Here is a 21,462-nt window from a genome sequence, read left to right as displayed (position 1 = left end):
CGCTGCCAACGTTCAAGCAGCATCTTGTCAGAGAGCCTTTGGTAGATTGGCAGTAATGCCTTGCTTACATGAGCAGGTAAATTGTAGCGGTGCTTCGGCACAGTTTGGCCTTTGGCCTTTGCAGCATTTTGCCGGCACCAGGAATCGGGACCTTCTGGACAAAGGCTATGATTCGAGATGACGTCATTTGATGTTACGTGATAGTAGCTTGCCATCACGGCCTTCTCTATGGCTTCAATGTCACCAGTGTGGGACTTCAGAGCCCATCCATAATAAGAGCTCAATTTGTTGACCAAATCTCCAGTCAACCTTCCTCTTCCACCAAGTGGCTCTGAGCCAGGCCCCTTGCACTTTGACAGGGCATTACGTAGTGCTGTCCCCATCCTCTTATGGACATGGTTGACACAATCCTCTTTGTCAACTTCTATAAAGCCATATACTTTGGCCTCCTTTAGGGCCAAAAAAGTACGGCTGTCACCGTCCGACAGCACAGTTGTGTATCTTAGGCTGTACTTTTCCAGCAATCTTTTGAATAAAATGAGGCCAGCCTCCACCTCCCTTCTTATCCGTATTTTTTTGACACTCATGACTGGCTTTCCATTCTTCGTATGAAGGGTCACCAACTTTTGGTCCACGCTGACAACCGGCACAAAAGTTGCTCAGCACAACGTAGTCCAGGACAAGACCCGTAAAAAGTTAATGACGGCGCCGACACCGATGTGCGAACTGTGCCCGCGAGTCATCCATGACCCGTCGTACGATACAGCAACGTTGCCCAGGTTGCCGAAGTTTAATTGGCTGTTAAGCTGCCGGACCGACTTCGCGCACTCTGTTGTAAGCGTCTCAGCTGCCCGGGTCGCGGCGGGCGTCAACTTCATTTTGACATACCCCTGCCACGTTTTCGTATGCAGCCCGCGGTGCGATATATTCATTGTTGCGAAAAGATCATAGAACGCAGTTTGCCGATTGCCGGTACTTTGCATCGTGCGCGCAGCCAGAATATTGATGGTAAACGGATTCACTTTCTGAGTCCCATTCACACGCGGCGAGCTCCACGCTGACGCTTGTCGCCGCATTTCGAGCATATGAGCACCAGACTTACTGCAAGGCCATATTCGCGCTTCGTCCGGCTGATTTTCGCGCTACCGCCGCATGTATTACAATTCATATGCTCCAGCAGTGCGTTCACCGATTCCAGGCACACCACGGTGAAAACTGTGTCGTCCAGCGGGCCGGCCGCAACATCGCCAGCGGACAAGATCGACTTACAGCTCACTGCTGCGGTTGACGCGAGCTCTTGTAGTTTCTCGTCGGATCTCATGTCGATTACGTCCAAATCTGAAGGCGTAAGCATAACGGTGTTACGACGGACGCGGCTGGCGTTTTCGTCGCACCTACTCGTTGTCGCACCACCTAGGCCTAGCACTCGGTCGGCTCCATCAGTTCCGTCGTTTGACGCCGTTGGTGGCTCGCCCTCTACCACTTGCGACGCGGTGGGGCGTTTTTTGAAGTTGTGGAGCATCGACTTCTTCCTTTTCTTTCCATACTTGTGCTTAGAGTCAAACTTTCGGAGCGGAGGAGGCATCGTCGCGCGTACCCACACAACGATCGTATCGAACATGGCGTCTCGCCTGCGCCTCTGCTGCGGCTAGCAGACAGCTCGGGAGTGCGCGCAGCCAATCACGCGGCGTTATCTCATCACGTGCATGCGACAGCAAATGAGAACGCGCGTTATATCTATTTTTGCCGCCGGTTTTTTTATTGAACCAGCAAGCCTAACGAAGCGGCAGCGCGCGATATTTGAAGCCGAAACTGCGTTCTTTCAAACGAGACCAAGATGGCCGCCCTCAAGGCACTAGTACGTGAGCGCAGCATCATTGAATGTGTGTCGTTTTCGCGTCGACATACACGAAAAATGAGGTGCCCTATCTGTTTTTAAATTGTTCGTATGGCTGAAATATGAACTTACGAGATTGGAAACTTGGCAGATAGGGAGAAAAATAGATGTAGATTAGAAAAATGCTACTTTCCAAAATTCGTTCTTTTACGATATTTTGGGTCTACTAAAGACCCGTGTCCCCCCTTAAAGGGACACTAAAGGTTACCACAAACTCAAGTTAAGGTGGTAGAGCAATGTTCTAGAACGTCTAAGGCGTCAATATAATCGCGAACAGAGCTTTAGTAACCGAGAAATGGAGGTAAATGCACGACACGATTTGAGACCCCCCAGCGACATTCCGGTACTAGCACGATGACGAAAGCACTCCTCAATATTTATGTTACTAATACTCAACTACTCGTATTAAAAATATAATTTCATTCGATTATAAGACTAAAAAAATGCTACTTGTCTACGTTTATTCGATTCTAAGAAAAAATAACATTTTGACGTTACCCTTCAGTAATATGGGTGTTCGAAAGGTTTCGTTTTCGCTCAACTCTGCGCCGCGCACGCTTTGGAATTTCAATAGTTTAATATCGCGTCGTGCTGTGAGGGTTCTGCTGGGTCACGAAACTTTAATTTGGAACAAGCAGCGATAATGCTACGTCCATGTGATGTCGTGGGAAGCCCTCGTTGCTTTCCCGTTCCGGAGAGCCGGTGTCGAGGCCGCCGTCGTAGTACGCAACGACGCCGGCAGCGCGAGCCCTCAGCAGCAGGTCGCGCTCGTCGGTGCTCAAATCGCTGAAGTTGAGCCCACCATCGCGAGCAATCTGTCGGTGTCAGGGTCCACTGCGACGAGCGTCGAAGTTTGTGTCATAGAATGAAGTACCAGCTTATGGCCGTCTTGCACTGGAGTTGGAGGTATAGTAGCGACGCCTTGTGGCGGTGCGGGAAACGACATCTGGGTCGTGCCAGCTTGGGTCGTATTGAGCCCTGGCTGTGGCGAAGCACGTTTCTAGGCCGAGTGTTGCGTCTATTCGCACTTTTTTATGCCCTGTTGCGAGTGCGAAAAGGCTCGTCACTTCTCACAGACCATGCCGACCACACTGCGAGCTCGCCGCAGCCTATAGTTTAACGAAAACGGACTCTCCGTGTGCCGTGGGACGTAATGCTGGGAGCAGAAGAAATGGTGATGCCGATCCGGAGAGACCTAGCCCAGCCTCGAAAAGGCGTCACCGTCATTACTTCTGCGTCGTGGGCTGCCATGAACAAGGCCTGAATCCTAACATCAGATTCTACCGTTTTTTTTCAAGGGCTCACGAAGTGGAGCGTCGGGTGCGCTGCATAGCTGCAGTTCGTCGCGCTGAGTAAGCGAAACTTCGTGCCATGCTGACTGCTTCGCCTGTCTTGAAGCTTGCTTGATTATCTGCGTTCGAAATTTCGGTCTTTTGCACCTACAGTACCGACAGCAGACCGACATAGCAGCAGGCATGGCTGGTAATTCACGATTCGAGACCCAGCCACAGCGACAATTAACAATTCGACCGATGTGAAGTGGTGAAGTGTGTGCAAATGAGCACAAATGGTCGGTCTCATTCGATGACAATTCACTACTACTCTACGAGCAGCACAGGTTAAGAGAGTTAAATGCGCTCATCCTTGATCTCAAGCCAGCACGTTGAGGCAGCGCAGCAAGGCAATATTGATTGCAGCACATTGATGTTCGAGCGCTGTCATTAAAAGCTACATCAAGCGAGCAGCGCATGAGCTCGCGCTGCAGCGCGATTCGCACGTACGTGCGAGCTCACATGCATTGCATCAGTTTAGCTGCATGCAGTCACAAAAGATTGCAGGAGGCCCGCCGTTTGGCAGCATGTTGAAAGACCGCTGCCGTCGCGGCGCGTACCGTTGTGTGCTCGAGCAGTTCCGTACACATGATGCATCCTTATCGCTGCTGTGGATTCATTTATAGCACGCATTTCCTCGCGTTTGCGCGCCTGAATCTAGCAGCTAGCGTGCAAACCTCCCCCGTAGTTCCACTTCGTACGCGACTCGCTTCACTTGCGATTGACACCGTGCTAAAACTTCGCCGCCTAATTCTTGAACGGCGTACACGTATTCGGCACTGCATAATTTCTTGCCCTTACGCAGCGACCCCTGAAAAAATCTTTGGCGCCCGATATACGCAGCAGGCCGTGCTACAACACAACCGAAAGTGGCGGGTCCATATTGTAAACGTGCTTTCCGAAGCAGACGACCGAGCTTGGTACGACCCATTTTAGGACAGAGGGCGCTTTTTAGCACCTTTCTCGCAGCGCCCCCTGGGCAATGCAAGAGCCCCATGGTCGCGCGTTTCTCCTTCCGCTAGCCACCATACTCTCGCTTTCGCTCTGCTGTCGGCTCTGTCTTGGCTCTGTTTCTGGCCGCGCATTTGCGTTTTGCGCAGAAAAGCCGTAGCGCCGTCTGCGGACGCCGTTCTACTCACCGATAGCGCAACGTCACTATGAAACCATGATGTCAGTACTCCTCGATCGGAGGACTGGCAATTTGAACTGCGCTAGAGGTACGCGGACGCTTCAGAACGCATTTTCTCTTAAAATAAGTCTCTCCTTGGCACGAAACAAGCGCTTCGAGGTTTCTGTGCTGGCATTTCAACAGTCCACGTTGACTTAATAGTAACCTTTAGTGTCCCTTTAAGCTTCACTGCATCACACAACTGTACTAAGGCAAAACTAGCTTTCAGGAACAAGAATTATGCAATGTGCCGTGCTTTCCGAGCTTCGAAGCCAAAATTATTGCTGATAGCGGAGAAATGAAGAAACACGGCACCGAACGGCAAGAAGCTTAATAGCGAATGTCGAAGCAGCTAGGCCTAGCATTGCTGCAGTGGTGGCTACAACTGCCAGTGGATCTGTGTGCAAGAGCTCCGGTTTGAGGTGACGAGGTAATCAAAATGGCAGCGGTTGTGGGTTTGGTTAATGCCGTTTCGGACCTGCGGTCACAGCAAAACGTTCGGAAAATCGGACGACGAAGAGTTGTGCATCCGAAATTTCACACATTCTGATACATTGACTCTATGGGGTACGCGGTGGTGCCGCGAAGCCGTCCAAATTATCGGGAATCCGGAAAGTCGGTCGTTGACTGTGCACTGGCAACTCCTCCAGCTGACGACAGGGCGTCAAAGACGATTCGTTACGATTCTTGTGTGTTACTCCAGCCAGTATTACCGCGACTTTCGACCCTTTCAATAATATTACGGCGAATTTTCCCTGATAGAGGCACAAAGTCCCAGAGTTTTTCCAGACTACTCAAAACCCCTCAAAATTCCTGGTTGGTTGACACTGAGTAAATATGCATACCTGCCAACCTGGCGAGATCGAAAATTGGAAGACTGTTTTCTCGCGCCGCGCGGAAGGGGATGCGGGGTCGTTCAAACTTTTAGGCAGTGTTCGATGAGTTCTTTTGCAGGGAGCTTGCAGTAGCAGACTTTGCTCACATCAAAAATTTGTCGGAGTAGCTTTGCTCAAAACATGGTATAGACTGACGGCCCTTCACTAGCAGCAGGTGTTGGAGGGTTGTGGTGCACATTGATGAGTGGAATTCAGTCCCAGTTTTTCACGCCGTGCTAAAAATCCTCTCACACTTTGCCTTGCTATGCGGTATTACGAGTAAATCGAGCATCACCTTAGCAACTCAGTGAAATATGTTTTCCATCAGTGTTTTTCATTTTTCCAACCACAGACCACTGCACGTCCTGACTTCATTCAGAATGCCCTCTTAAAGACTGTAGTGTGGCAAACTCAGCTTCGAGAGCATCTAAAGCGTCTTCCGCAGATTCATTGGAATCTCGGGGCAGCAGCTGTGGGGAACTATGAATAAAAAAAAACGAAGACTCGAAAGCAATGCCTGTGAAATAAATTTCAGGTTGGCCACCTCTGCATTCTTCCGAGTTGCATTTCAGAGTTGTGTCGACATCCATACCGCTTCGTCTCGTCGCATTTCAGAAACATTTTCCGTGGAAGAGACCCCAACACAGTCACTGACACTAAGGGGTAGTTGTGTTTGACGAGGAATCCCATAAACAGGCACTCCACACGTATGGCACTGTCGTCGCATTGTTCCAGAGAAAGTTCACTATGTTGTCTTGCTGCTCAGCGGTGTGCCGTGGAAACGTGCAATTTCAAGTCGCCTTTGCCACCGTGTAATGACGTCGCATCCACACATTGTACAAAATACATAAGGTTCTCGTTTTCTTGATGTCAAAAAGCACGGAAATTCAGAAGTATAAAATTGCAATAACTTCTGCAAATACCTTTTCTTGGGCCTTCATAGCGCCATGGCATCAAGCACACAAGGATTGCAACTTTACACGGTGCACCACATACAGACGACCTAGCCAACACTAATCATACCCACAAGCAGCAACGCCTTGCAAGCAGCAGCAACAAGATGCACCATGGAGGAAGGCGGGCATGAAATGCAAGAGCTACAGTGGCTGTGGCTTTGGTCGGCTTACTAGGCATCGTAGTTGGCTACTTAGTCGACGATACCAATGGTGCTATTGTAGCCCCTGGTGATGCTGACGATCACGATGTGGCTTTAGATTTTGTAGTGCCAGTTTCGCAAAAACGATTATTGCATGAAGAGAGACCACTTTTCGTGAGATACAAGACGGTGATCGTACAATCGGAAAGTTAAGTAAAAAATCTGGAGTCTCCCGGGTGAATCGGGAGGGTTGGCAGGTATGCTAATGTCATAGGCTGACAGCTTGAATTGCAAAGGCTCATGTATGCCTACAGGTTAACGTGCCCTATGGTCACTTTGCGTTGAACAGCGCAATGCTTTTTCAGAAAGAGCAGAGATTGATGTACCATTGACCGGAAGCATTTTGAAAGGTTCAGGATCTTTGTAAAACCACAGCAATCAATTTACAAGCATTCTTACAATTGGTACTGAAATAAGCCTAGGTGCTCTGAACTAGAAAAGCTATGCCACTTACCTCCTGACTTATAACAGGTGGATGATGGTGCCCTGGTGAATACTGGGCTGGTGGATACACCTGCTGAGGCCGCAGGTAGAGTTGCTGCAGTTCCAATGTTTCCGGCAATGTGCTGGCCAGGGCTGCCTCTGGGCCCAAGGTGCCAGCACAACTCATAAGACCGGCTAAGAGTTGGAGGGAAAACAAGAAACATTGAATTTGATTGCATTACAGGAACAATAAAGTCTAACCTCGATATAACTAATGCAGTATAACAAATTCTGGCTTAAGTCAAACTCCAGCGGAAAATTTTTAATTACATGAATTTAATTTTTTTTATAGTAAACCGTCTTCAATGGATTTACGTAATTTTCGAGGGCTTGAGCACGACCCCTTTGGGAGCAGACAGACGTTAAGCTTCTCCGCAGCACAGTGGCAGTTTGCAATGGTGTGTTGAGCTCTCAAGACCGGCTGCTGCCATTTCTAGATTCGCCACTACAGCGGCACTAGAGCGTAGCCGCATATATGGTAGACGACGAGGCCGACTTGACACGTCGCCATTTCTTGTTTACACTGGTTGACTTTGTGCACGTGTGTTTGGTATTTCTGCTATTTGCATACAGTATGTGTGTTAGGTGGTATGCAGGTTGTCAGTATTGTGCAGTTTGACCATGGCGGGAAACATGAAAAAAATGGAATGCGCTAACATAGGTGACGAATCTCACAATTATTTGGCCGGTTGAAAAAGAAGAAATCAGCCATTGCTGAAATGGAGATAGCCCGAAGCACATTAAACAAGGATCTCAAATCGAAAAGAAAAAAAAAAAAAGAAGATCGAGGAGAACTTGGTAAGCATTTCAATGCACGCCGTGCACTGAAATGTTAGCTTGACCACCCCCCAGTGCACTCTTCTTCGAGCGGAAGCAGGACGCATCAAGGACCTGCTGTTGAACGTAGACAACCAGAGAGAGAAACCAGCTGGACTCGGTGAAAAGTTCACATTAAAAGAACATTGCGGGCGTACCATCGCATTGTCACAGTGCACCAGCAGACGCGCGGGCAGGTTGCTCATACACCAGAACAGGAAACGAGCAAGGAAAGCAGACACTGCAGCCGCTGATTCTCTGCATTATTCACAATATATCACTTCCGCCGGGCAATAATGGCGGCATTTTTCTCTGACACATTGACTTCTATTTCAAGCTTGAAATTTTGCACAGAGGCTAAGTTATCTGAAACTGGGCTTTTTACGCAGTCGAAAATATCGTTGCAGTTGCCTGTTAAGGGTCAATAACGTAAATATACGGCCCCGCGAACAAGTCCGAAAATGGTCGATGCCACATATTTACGGCGGCGTCTGTAGTTTAAAAAGCGCGCCAATTTCCTAACTTTTTCTTTTTTGTTATGCGCTGCCACTATGTGGGAATTCAGGGAATTTTTTTCACACACCTCCCTCTCTCGGTTTTCGTCGCATGGCTTGGGTTAGAGCTAGTTTGCTCCCACGTGCTCCCAAAGTTTGCTCCGTGTCTATATATTATTGCTCGCGCATTGGCGCACGTGCAGGAGGGCGACAGTTTGGGTATTGTTCCGCGAGCGGTTTTGGCTTCTTGCACTTGCAAAACTGATGGCTATCTCGTTACTAATCGCTTGAAGGGCGACCGCCTGTCTCTCGCTCGTTTAGTGCTCACAGGGGTGCGCATAGGAAAGATGCCGCCGTGCATGCATTTCCGCTGCTTTTTTCTTTTTTTTTTGCACTCGCAAAAACCGATTGCCCCCGGTTGGCGAGATAAGATGAAGATTAGCGGAAGTTTGTCACACGTTTTGCTTTTTTGACAGGCACACAACCAGCGTTTTCTTGAGTGCGCGCACCTACGCATTTCTATTACTGCTATGGATGTACATATTAGTGTAAGAGCAGGAACATTTCAGCCTTGCAAAATATTCTCGTGTGCATATTTTCAAAACCTTGAACTAAGTGTATAACAATGCATCAAATTTTTATTTCTTATAAATTTATTTCCTTCTTTATTGTTATTCATGAATGAAGAGTACATATATACCAACTCAAGATATTTTTTCTCACTTTATGGTCACCCCAGAAAAATTACGGTAATATTTTTTTCGAAACAAGCCCCGAAGAAGGATTGGAATCTGAAATAAAAAAAATCGATCCTGGGCGGTCACATATGGCAAGAAAAATCGCCCCTCAAAGGGTTAAAGGGCGCCTCACCAGGTCTGGCCATATTGAGCTGACAAGTGCAGAGCATACAATGCGCAATAACGATCGTGTCTGCAAAGTATTACATCGCTATATGCTGCGGAAATACCTGAAATTTTCAACCGAACGCCCTTTTCCCCTCTCCTCATGGCCGGCACACTCCAAGCTGGAGGATGACGTACACGTGCTGGTGCATCTACGTACATGTGTTTGCTGTGACGTCGCTTGTGGCGACGCATGATTTCGAAAATTATTCTAGGCTACATCTGTTTGTGTAATGTGTTGCTTGAATACACGAATTAAAGCTTAGAGAAACAATAAAACTCAAAAACCAAATGTCTGCACATTTTTGTTTTACTTTGCACTGCAGCAAAAGAGATGTACAGTAAAACCTCGTTAAACCGTACCCACTTTACCAATAGTCTCGTTTAAAAAGTAGTAAAGTTAAATCCCCGACTCAGCGGCCATTTACCGTAATGTGTTTTGTATCCGCATAAACCGTACCAGCTTATTGCGTACGTATCGGTTAAAATGTAGTGTTCCCACTTTTCGTCATGCAAACATGGTGGTGCGTAGTCTCCATCGGGCGGCCCAGCAGAACAAAAGCCTCAAAGATAGGAACAATGGCGACCAAGCGCCCTGCGTGTTTGCGCGTGAAGCCACATGAACATCATTTCAGCACTGTGCTAGAGAGCTTTGTGGCGTCGTGCAATCAAGGACTCGCGTCATGCCAAAGCTCGAATAAAAAAAAGACGCCAGGTGCTCAGTATATAAGGAAAATTAAACATTGTTCGTGCTATTGAACTGACACCAAGACAGGGATCTGCTGTTGACTACGGTGTGTGGCATTAGGAATGCGCAGATGTTGCTCAGCAGCGCTGCTGCGACCATGAAAAGATGTCGGCTACGAGGTTCGACTTGCCATTGTTGCCTCTGTTGTTGCCGAAGTGTTGACTAGCAACAGTGATGAGGACAACACGGAAAGCAAAACCACGGCGATTCCGGCCCAACAAGGGTAGAAGCTACACGTTACGTGAATGCTATAGTCGTGACGAGAACAGCACCCCTCAATGAAAAAGGCGCCCAGCGACTTCTGCAGCACTACGGCGCACGTGCACGGAGAACGCCAACAAGGAATCTGCCATACGACTGTTTGCCGAGAAGAGGGGGCTGGCTGAAAAGCTGGCTCGCAGCTTCAGTAAGTTTGAGGCTGCTGTCGTCGCTGCTAGGCCGCCGTGGCATCAAATGAAAATAACACTTTTGTTGCACGAAGTCAATAAATACTGCCTGTTTTTTTTTTTTTTCCTTTCATCGTACTCTCTCAGAGTTCTGTTTTTGACAAGTAAGTGGGGGGATCGAGTGGTATTTCGGTTAAGCAGTACTACCGTTTAGTACATACTTTTTCCGAGCTCTCGTCAACTAGGCTTTAACGAGGTATCACTGTATTTCCGTTTCGTCTGCTTGTTCCCATGTCGTGCAGTCGTGCATACAGATACCGAAACTATGACATTTTCTACAGTGTTCCAGCACAGGATCATGCTCTGTGATCTGCTTGTGTCTGCCTCACTATCTATGTAGCCATTATATCACTAGTCAGGTGCCCTTGTGACAGTGCACAAAATCATGCACTGTGCAAAACAAGACAATCGTAACAGGTCATGTGCGACGTCATCAGCGGAAGTGCGCCGCAAGACAGGAAAAAAATAATAAAAAATGAAGGCGGGGCCCGTGACGTATGCATCAAGCGATTCTCAAAGTCTGGTATGGGAGAACGCAGGGAAGGAATTTCACTTGTGAAGGATAGGTGGGGCAAATGGAGAGAGTGTCTGGCTTATATGTAGAGCTCACCTCCTGAAATCATTGGTTTGTGGCACTGAAATATTTCTATCTCGACTATTAATGAGCTGATATGAAAAATTTTTTTGCTCGCAGAACGCTCCCTAGAGGACACGTAACTTCTAACGTATAACCGAAATTCGCTATGGGGCATGGTAAGGGGCCCTTTAAGCAGTAAAGATGATTTCACAAATTCCCAGAACATTCATGGTGGACAGCATCTTGTCAGTAAGCACTTATATAAATCAATTATCTCAAGAAGGTTGGGCTACAATGGCGTGATTACGTGCAGTGGCGTGTGTGCTGCAGATTGCGCTGATGGGATGCCTCCTGCCCCCATCCCCTAATGCAGTTGATCACGTTAGCTCGTGCTCCCCTTTCCATCTTAATTAAATTGAAGGAACCGTTGCTTGGGTTTAACATGACTGACAATACAAGTCTCTGGCTCTAAAAAATTCTTGCAGCATCTTTCAACACTCAAGATCGTGGCCTTTCAGATTGGCTATTGTTACTGCGAGCAGACTCCACATGGCCATATCCACATCTCCGATGAGTTACTCTTTGCTGCTACATCGACTCATGGCCTCCACAACTTCTTTACCATTGCAAACGATGGCACAGCAGTGTTTCCAGCATACCGCGCTTCGAGGAACACGATTATGTCATTTGCACAACAGCATTTTTGCCGCCTCAACTTTTCAAGAACATGTGCATATGGCTGACACTACGCAATTTTTTGCTAGATTTTCTAGCCATAGAGGCCCAAATATATGTTTGAAATCACCGAAAACCTGGTTAAATCAAGATCATGCCATAAAATTATTTGTCACAATAACTCCTGTTCACATAACAAATAAGACAATGCCAACAACTACTAAGCAGCATTCCACTATCACATAAAAACAAGGTACTCTCTCACGTTGCTCAGGGGGCAATGTATGGGCATCCAGGCAGTCTTCCTCATCCTGCCAGGGTAGCTGCAAGAATAACGTATATATGTAATACGCCACAGTAACCAAGCAGATTTCATATTTCAGTGAAAGAAAAAAAAAAAAGGAACCGTTACAGAAATGAGGGAACTGGCAGAAAGCTAGGTGTGAAGTGTATGCCAAATTTTTTCTACACAAAAATCATTTTATCTAAAGTGTGCCAAGTGCTTCGTCGACCAACTCCAATACTTTTTTGTAAAGCCTTGGTATTTCACTTTCATGTGAGAAATGCTACCTAGAAAGATTTTTTTCCAAAATAAAAATTTTTTTGAGCAAAGGGCATTTTCAACTTGGTGCACAAACGTGAAATTACGTTGCACAGATAAATTTCTGCACATTATTCTTACCCACTACTAAAAAACATTCTCTGTAATATGAATGTTTATCCTTCATGATTATTGGAATTTTATTGCAATTTTTATTGTTTCATTTACAAAAAAAGAAAAGCACAAAATAATTACATTATGTAAGAAAAAGTAATTGTTACAAAAGAATAATGTAATTGTTGGATTTTTAGTTTATGTGAGCTGATACCACTTTGAGAGCAAATAGAACCATAAAATTCTGCATAAATTCTGACATGTTGGAAGAAGTAGCATTTTGACTTGTATTGTGGCATGAATTACAGTGTAGCAATCCAAGTTAAAAAAAATTATACATATTGCTACGGAACAGTATTTCCAATGACGAAGAGGAGAGCAGTGAGAAGACGACGACGATTGGAGGCTAGCGCAGGCTGTTGTCTCTTGGCCAAGTGCGCCGTATTTCCCTGTAAATATACTTGTACACAGCTTTTCATCTGCATCTTCCTACGTAACATATCTGGTGGAGGTGGACGTTCCCTGTACCTCGTCACGGAGCTTCGCAGTGGACGGTACGTCGAGCCTTCCTTCATGGATCCTGGCAACGACAACTCGACTCCGCGGGCTCTGACACCTGCTGCAACTTCAACGACCTATATCACTCTACCCGCTCCCCGTGATCCTGGTGTATTCTCGGGCAAAGATGAGGAAGAGGTCGAGGACTGGATCAGCCTGTACGAACACGTCAGCCGCAATAACCATGCTTGCCAACGTAGTCTCTTACCTCAGTGGCACACCTCGAGTTTGGTTTCGGACACACAAGATGAACTCACCAGTTGGGATTCGCTTAAGCAAAAGCTCCAACACTTGTTCGGCAACCCCTACGGTAACCAACTTGCCACGCAGAAGGCGCTTTCCAGCCGTGTGCAGACGTCAACAGAGCTCTATGTCATGTACATTCAGGACGTCTTCGCTCTGTGCCGCAAAGTTGACGCACACATGACTGAGTCAGACAAGGTTTCCCACATCCTCAAAGGCATTGCCGATGACGCCTTCAACTTGCTCGTATTTAACGTGGCGACGGTGGATGCAGTTATAAAAGAGTGCCGCCGCCTGGAACTCGCTAAAAGCCGACATATCGACCAACAGTTTGCCTGTCTGCCCAACACCCGAGCGACATCTTCCTGCGCCGACGCTCCTTGTCCCAACAACACTGGCGATGTTACCAGGATTGTCAGGCGCGAGACCAAGGCCGCCTATCCGGCTGTCTTCAAATCCAGCCCCTCCAATGCACCTGCAGTCACAGTTTCCCTGATGCAGGCAGTTGGCCGCCAAGAGTTCAAAAACATGGGTCTTCACACCATCTGCTCGGCCCATCGGCCTGATACCCACCCGGCTTCTTCGATTCCGCCCCGTCCCGCATCTTCTTACCCACCACGTTTCCGCAACCCATCTGAATGGCGCACTGCTGACGACAAGCTTATTTGTTTTCACTGCCGTCGAGTCGGACACATTTCTCGGCACTGTCACAGTCACTTGAGTTCCCCGACCCGGTCTACTTATACTGCCTACACTCTAAGAAGAAAAGGAGGAAATGGGGTATTGAGGTTACTCCTTTAGGGGAGCAACTGATTTGCCACAACCATTCCTCCCTTTAGGGGGTAAGTGCGAGGGGATGAACTGTTACTCCCCATGCCGTTACTCCTCCGAGGACTAACAGTTGCGCTTTTCCGATGCTCCTCAAAGGAGTAATGGTCATTATTTCCGATGCTCCGCAAAGGTGGAATTAATGAAATTATGCATTTATACGCTACTAAAAAAGATTACTGAGCTGGAAAAAAATGAAAAAAAAGGCGCCCGACAGCAGGATTCGAACTCACGTCCTCGCGCTCCCATGTTAACTACTCTAACCACTGCACCACGGCACGCTGCTTGACGGGGGTAGGCAATTGAGACAGGTTAAGCAACTGAATGCAGGTGCGACAATGTAAAAGCGACTCGGCATTTTGTGTATGCTGTGCGGGGAGAGTGTAACGTTGAGTGTACTTGCAACCATAAGTGAGTGCGAAAAGAAATCTGCCCGAGTATTCTTAGGGTGCTTTAAACTGAGGCACTACACGATGTAAACGTATAGCGAGCTCAAACGGGGCACCTAAGACGACAGAGACGGACAATTGCTCTGTCGCTTAGTGTGTCCCGTTTGAGCTACACATCGCTTCAGTTAAGTTCGTAATCTTCTTGGAACGGAAGGTACTTAGGTACTATTTACCAGCAAAATCTGGCAGCCTATCAATGACTTGCGCGTTAAATGTGTATCGCTCACTTATGGGGTGCGCACGAAGGGCATGGCTCTTGACATTCCAACTTTAAATTTCACGCAGTTTTCTCACGAAGAGACAAAGTGCTGCTTTGCATGTAGTTCAATGGTCAGTGCATGAACTTCGAACTATTCACGATTTATAGACAATACAGTTTTTGCCGCATCACTGCACGACACGGACGAAAACAGCGGAACGCATGGGGAGTAACTGTTGCCGTTCGTCCTCCCGTTGCTCTCTTTCCGACCAGGAACTAAACACTTACTCTCCAAAATTTGCACACGGCACGCACATCCATGCCATTACTCCCTTGAGGGACGAAAGCGCCCTTTTTGGGACGAACTGCGCAGTTACTCCCGTTTTCCCCGGAATTCTTCTTAGAGTGTACTCTCGCCCCTCAGGTGGCCCTTCTCATCCCTATGCCGCACGCTCCAATAATGCCGCCACCGATTCTCCTGTGCCGCACCGCCCCTATTCTCATTCACCTTTGCCCCAACAACGACAATCTCGCTCTCCCCAGCCCCGTCGCTTCTTTTCACCGACACCCTTCAAACGCCGCTCCCAGCCAGCAAACTAGACAATGCAGCGCCTGAGGTGACGCTGCATTGCTCCCTACGCCGCCAAATCCTCTACTGACGTTGCCCACTCATCTGAACCTTCTTGACGTACAAGTCGACGGTGTTTCTGTATCTGCTCTTATAGACACTGGGGCACATTTGTCGATAATGAGCGGTGACCTTCGTAAGCACCTGAAGAAAATAATCATGCCCGCCACACCGCCTGTTGTCCGTGTCGCCAATGGCGGAACAGCCCCCATAATTGGTACGTGTGCCGCCCCCGTCTCCTTCGCCGATCGCTCCACTACCGTGCTCTTCACAGTCATCCGACAGCATTTTTTAGTATGCTTTGTTGGCAATTTGTCCAGAAAGTTAACTTTTCTCCAACCACCCCACCCCCTGTAGACATGATTAGCCATCTAACAACGGTTTTAAATACAGTTTTTTGAGACCTTCTGTGGCACTCAAGCACACTGCGCCATCCAAGTTAAAAGGACATTCCCTTTAACCCATTCGCTTCCGCCGCTTCATCCGCGACATTTTTTGAGCGCGCGGCGCGACCGATGTCGCTGCAAATAAACCGCGATAACTTGCGCTAGAAAAGTCATAGCGTAAAAAAAATTGCTTTATTTTGCTGTCAAAGCACGCACACATTTTTGAAATTAGAAATTCTTTCGTGTATGATAAATCTTAAAACACTCTGGCATGTGAAGTGCGACGTTACATTTTTCACACTCCCATTGGCTTTCACTTCTCTTCCCCTGTGCATTGCAGCCCACGCGTCTTTGAGACGGATTTTCCTTCACAGCATTGGGGAGTATCTGGCGAGGAAAATGCGCCCACTTAGAAGCTTTTACCCGCATCGGTGATGGAGCCACAGTTGGTTTCCCTCTGCGCTGATATCCTGGCAAAACAGTTTCTTCGACGATCTGTTCGACAAGGTCCACCTTCTAATCCGCGTAGGACATTTTTCCCGGTTGCTTTTTGGAAAAAGATATAGCTGTTATAAACAGCTAAATCCATAACATAAAAAAAAATTTCCTGTATCCTTTGGCATATCTGCGCATTATAGGGAAGGAAGCCAGCTGCTGATCCTGACGGTCAACGCCTCCCATGCCTATATTATAGTCAAGCACAACACGAGGTTTTCAGATCGGTTGACCATCTTTTTTTTTTTTGCACGAGTCAGTGAAGTCTGCAGCAGCGTGGACAGTGGAGAGCATTGTCACTGTTTTTTTGTCCAGCCATTTTGCAGCCATGATGCCATGGGAAGACACAGTGGAGCACTCACCCCGTTGCAAGTTAAATTTCCTGAAATCTTTCGGCATGTTTTTTCGGTGCAATCTCGCTGTACCAACAGCATTGGATCCTGAATCTTTGACACATAGAAACAGGGTCTGAGAACTATACCAATTGTCCACAAAAATGGTATGGCCATTGGGTAGGTACTCGCTTGCAAGTTCAATAACAGCAGCCTCGCTGACAACATTCCAGCCTTCGCAGGCAACTTGTCGCTCTTTCCGGTGTATATCGCAAATTTGAGGCAGTATCCACTGGTCGATTCGCAGTTCTTGTAAAATTTTATGCCGAAGCGTGCTCTCTTCGACGGGTTGAACTGCACAATGCAGAGCCGGCCTCAAAACTTCACGAGACTCTCATCCACTGCAAACTGCTCTTCTGGATAATAGGAACTGGAGAAAGCTTCCAAGACATACTCTAACACTGAGCGCAGCTTCCACAGCTTATCCCCTTGTGCTTCGCCACTGCTGTCCGAGAAATGGAGGTATTTACAAAGGGTTTGATAACGCTGCCTTGGCATCAGGGATGGGAAGAAAGGTGTGCTAATTACTGATCTGTGTGTCCAATATGACCGAATTATTTTTCTTGACTTGGCCCGTAAGCACACATACGGCGAAGAAAACCATCTCACCTGGTGTTGTGGGAAACCAAGACCGATCGGGCGCTCAAGCCTGTTTCAGAACAGCAAATGCGTTCATTTCATCAGCGATCATCTGCCAGAAGTCTTCGCCGATCAAGCAGTTGAACGAAGTCAAAGCTGTCGGATTTGCAGAGAGGGCTAACTGAACAGTTCTCTTCATTCCTGAATTCCCACTGAACGAACACTTTTCCACTTTCTTGTCGCTGTCAGTCGGATTCCACTTCCAGTCTTCTAATTTCGGTGCTTTTGCAGGCGGCACGCAATCCACATCTGGTGAGTTTGACTCGGCGTCGGAGCCTACATCCTTGCTGGACGAGTCACTTTCAGAATCACTACTTTGCAGGTCATCTACAACTACAGTGTCGTCGCTGTCGTCATCATCACTCGCAAATAGAACCGATTCAATCTCTGCCTGCGCGAGAGGCTTGCCTCGCCGCGTCGCCATGTTCGGCTCAAATGCAGACTTGGAAAATACTTTTCTCCTTGCAAATATTTGAGAATCTTGCAGACAACTATCTCCACCTGGTGTAAAAAGTAGTAAACAAAAAACGAGAAAACACATTCATGTGGCGCCATCTCTTATTTATTGCGATAACTAGCGGTTTTCAGTAGGACGGCGTTTTGCCGTCTTTTGACGCGAATGGGTTAGGACGAACTCGAAGGGACCATGAAAATTTGTCTCATCTTATCAGAACTTTGTTTTATTGGAAGAGTAATTGGCAACATGATCAAGTGCATCCAAATATCTTGCTTCGAAACGGTAAATGAAGTGTACTTCCAAGGGGGGAAAAATGACATAAGCATTTATTTAGCTGAACTTAATAAAAAACAGTGTTCAAGTGGTACTCTTGCTTTGTTTCATCCGTTCCATGATGGATGTTTGGAACTTCTATGCAAATTGCCAAGCAGCCACAAACAATGTCATCTCACCTACCTAATGACCTCGAATTTCCTTCTGTGCTTTCGTGCTGCACAGAACACAGGTCATCGTTGCAGGCTCCTGCTAGTGAAAGTACGAAAGAGCGTGCTGAGCAAGCGACAAAGAAATGCCACCTAGAGGGAAGTCTAAGTGACGTTGACCGAAATGGGAAGGAGAAACGACACGTAGCGTCGCGGAGGAGGAAGGCAGGTGGAGGCCTACAGGATTCACCTCCTCCGACAGTTGCTACAAATTTTGTTTGTAATACGGACGTGCCAGGTTCGTCTCGTGATAACATTGTCATCACGCACTGCACGCTGTGTGCGTGAGTGAAAGCATGTGATGGTATTCCGACGATGGCAACTCAATCTCATGTGCACAAAGGAGGAAAAGGGAGGGGGGGGGGCGTAGAAGCAAGCTGTTTTCCATTACGTGCATGGCACTGGGGGAGATGAGGAAGGGGGTGCTGAACTTCAGTCGCATGGCCTTTATCTTTAATTATCAATTCAGCTCTATTCAACATCTGCCAGATGGTTGGAACATGGAAAAAAGCCTGAAAAGGCTTGAATGGGTCCGTGCACCATAGCATGGCATACAGTGGCACCAATTCCATACAAAAAGTAGGAAAAAATCAATTTGGAGGAAATGCAAAAACTTCAGAAAATACAAAAACAATGCAAACAACAGGCAAATATGAGCAAAAGAAAATCCATGAATATACAAAAACATTGTGGGAAATTCACAGGACCAGAAACGAGAAAAAAAAAGAAGTACACAAAATACAAGTGCCATATTTACTTGCATAATGATTGCACTCGCGTAATAATCGCACCCCTGAATTTTGACGTCAAAATTCAATTTTTTTCTTTCCCGTGTAATAATCACACCCCGAACTTATCGCAGCGATATGTCGTGTGCCAAGTCTAGCTAATGATGATCTCGCTTACCATCTGTCGAATGCTACGCAAACGACTCTCGAAGCCATATTAAGTGATCTACACGCACCAACCATTCTTAAGCATGTGCTCCATTCTATTCCTTTCATCACTTTCCGCACTTCCACAAAAAAAAAGGGGGGGGGGGGGCTACAACCAAACGTACCTTGGCTTTATTTATTGCAGGCTTCATAACGGTTTTGGTCAACTATAAAAGCGCCTTTCGATTCTTCTCGTCAGCACTCGTGGGCACGCAACAAATCGCGAGCGGCAACGATAATGGCCACGTTTACGCTGATACGTTAGAAGTGTACCCTATTCATACGCCGACGCTTGTAACACAGCTAACACATTCGCCCACCCTTAACGGAAACGTGCCATATTAGGATAGTAGGGAAGACAAATGTCGTAGTTGCCGCAGCATGCCAGCCATGTGTTTCTATGTCACTGGCAGCTAAGCACGCCCATCTCTGTTTCTGTCCCCTCAAAGTGGACATGGCTATGTTATTGTCACAAACTTGCCAATATTAACAATATTATTCACTACTGATACAGAAGAAACTGTCAATGCGCGCAATGTGTACTCACGAGAAGAAAAACAATCCCGTTCGGCGCATTCGGCTTGCTCCGCCGGCCACCATTTTTGTTGAAAAAAGGTGCAATCATTATGCAAGTAAATACAGTTGTGTTGAAAGTGATCTGCTTTAAGGGCACAATCGAGGTGGGCCAATGGCTCGTAGTTTTGCATCCGCTGTGTTCTTGCCACTCAGTTTGCTTTGAAGCGATAGAAAGCACGAAGATTAATTCGCAAACTGCTGCTGCCACGATTCCTCATGGCAGCATTTTAACAACAAGCATCTGCGGTCATTGAGTGTGACATGTCCATGTTTGCCTGTGCGCACTGAAACCACGCTTGTCAATCTAGTTCATACACGAATGTGTACAAGGAAGCATTCTACTCCCGCAGCTGCAGCGTATGGTGCAGCCGCATGAGCCCCTTCTTGAATATGATCTGCAATGCGGGCAGTTTAGGTGCATCGAGGGACAGCAGCTTCGTATGTGCTATAGCACCCATAAGCTTACGCGTCACCCCCATTCACGCATGACTCTCTTTTTCTTTCCTGCTCTTGTTTTTGCCTGTCCACACACGATGCGCACCGCAGGCTTCCATTAGGGTGCCTCGGTGCGAGCGCTTCTGGGCACGGCACATCGAGGCACCCTAGCCTCCAGGATCGGTAGCGGTCACTGTTCCATGTCCGTTATATACAAGAATTCGGCTTAACTGAGTTCGTCATAACAAGAGTTCACTGTAGTAAAGAACTGCAGTTTCATTTTTTATGCAGTTCCCTCTCATTCCGCCTGGCGAGTATTTTTAAACGAGCTCAGAAGACGTGAACATTTGAAAGCGAAAATGGTCTACAGTCAAACCCAGCTATATCGAACTTGCAAAAAAACACCTATCAGTTCGATAAGAGCATAATTCGATATAAGCCTGCTAAATAATCGCATGTCATAAAAGCGCATACCATTTATAAAATCACTTTATTGATGAACTTAGCTTAGTTTCGCATGAAAAAGTCCTGCGTTTTCTTCTGCTTGAGCAATTTCACTGCATGCGACACACTCACTTCTCCACATTTTCTAAGGAGTCCGTTGGAGCAGCTGAGGCTGCAACCTTCCGCATTCCCGCAGAAGCACCGGACTAGTGCGAGCGCACCAATAACTTCGGAGGATGTGGGCAAAGGACCGTCGCTGCTTTCCTCATTGTGCCCACTTTCACTTGTGCTCAGTACGATGTCCGCAATGTAGACTTTGTTTACAGGCTCTCCTGTGGTCGCGACACCATCATTTGCACTCACAAACTCGCCCACCGTTGATTTGTGAACAGCTTCCGGAAATTCTGACAGCTCACTCCGAACATCGGCAACACCGACAACAGCTTCGTCGCATTCATCAGAATTTAGTCATCACCATGCACGCGGAAGCAATTTCGAATGAACCACTCGTACACGGCCGTGCGTAAGCGTCGGGCGTCACGCGCATCGGGTCGAGAGTTTGGCCGCTTTAGCCCTAATCTCCCCCTTATTCTTCCAAGATCGTGCTGAGAGTGCTCCACGAAATCTTGCACGCTGCGGAGACATCTGACTTCTCACCGCGTTCGACCCGATTTACGATTTCCAGCTTCGCGACGAAAGGCGAATTCTGCCGCTTCATCACGGCAACACTGTGGCAGAAGTCCCACATGGTGCCGCCCACACAATGAACCAGAAAAGCAGCGAGACAATTCGCACTTCTGCCACCTTGCACGACGAAGGCACAAGAGCCTCTGATTGGCTGCCTGAGCAAGCGCTGCGGGAGGGCCAGGATCATTTTTTGCAAGAGGGTGTCGACGGCTCGCTCAACACAGCGTGGTCAAGGTAGGAAGAGTGGGTTAATGGAGCCGGCAGCACTGGGTTTTCCCACCACCACAAGGGAAAGCCAACTTCTGAGGGCACTTTTCCGCCACTTGCAATTCAATATATCGGTAATTGCTGTTATTTTTGTCCGATGTAAACCTAATTTTGCTATATATATACTCATTGTAGCTAT

General features: G+C 47.4%; 1 protein-coding gene and 1 pseudogene across 3 annotated transcripts in view; both read right to left on the bottom strand.

Annotated features, from left to right (window-relative positions):
• Positions 1-21,462, bottom strand: part of Usp10 (ubiquitin specific protease 10) — a 116,627-nt gene that overhangs the window by 72,375 nt on the left and 22,790 nt on the right. For 2 of the 3 annotated variants that reach the window (XM_070530765.1, XM_070530763.1), the window contains 2 exons: positions 11,834-11,891; positions 6,882-7,045 (listed from right to left, as the gene is read on the bottom strand). In XM_070530765.1, coding sequence (XP_070386866.1) covers positions 6,882-7,037 — 156 coding nt within the window. In that variant the 5' untranslated portion in view covers positions 7,038-7,045; positions 11,834-11,891. The remainder of the gene's footprint in view (positions 1-6,881; positions 7,046-11,833; positions 11,892-21,462) is intronic. The other variant, XM_070530764.1, reaches the window with a different exon arrangement.
• On the bottom strand, positions 15,743-16,408 carry LOC139054939 (piggyBac transposable element-derived protein 4-like; annotated as a pseudogene).

The sequence above is a fragment of the Dermacentor albipictus genome, chromosome 1 (genome assembly GCF_038994185.2).
Source record: "Dermacentor albipictus isolate Rhodes 1998 colony chromosome 1, USDA_Dalb.pri_finalv2, whole genome shotgun sequence".
NCBI classification, from domain to species: domain Eukaryota; kingdom Metazoa; phylum Arthropoda; class Arachnida; order Ixodida; family Ixodidae; genus Dermacentor; species Dermacentor albipictus.
This window is presented reverse-complemented; position numbering and strand designations above follow the sequence as displayed.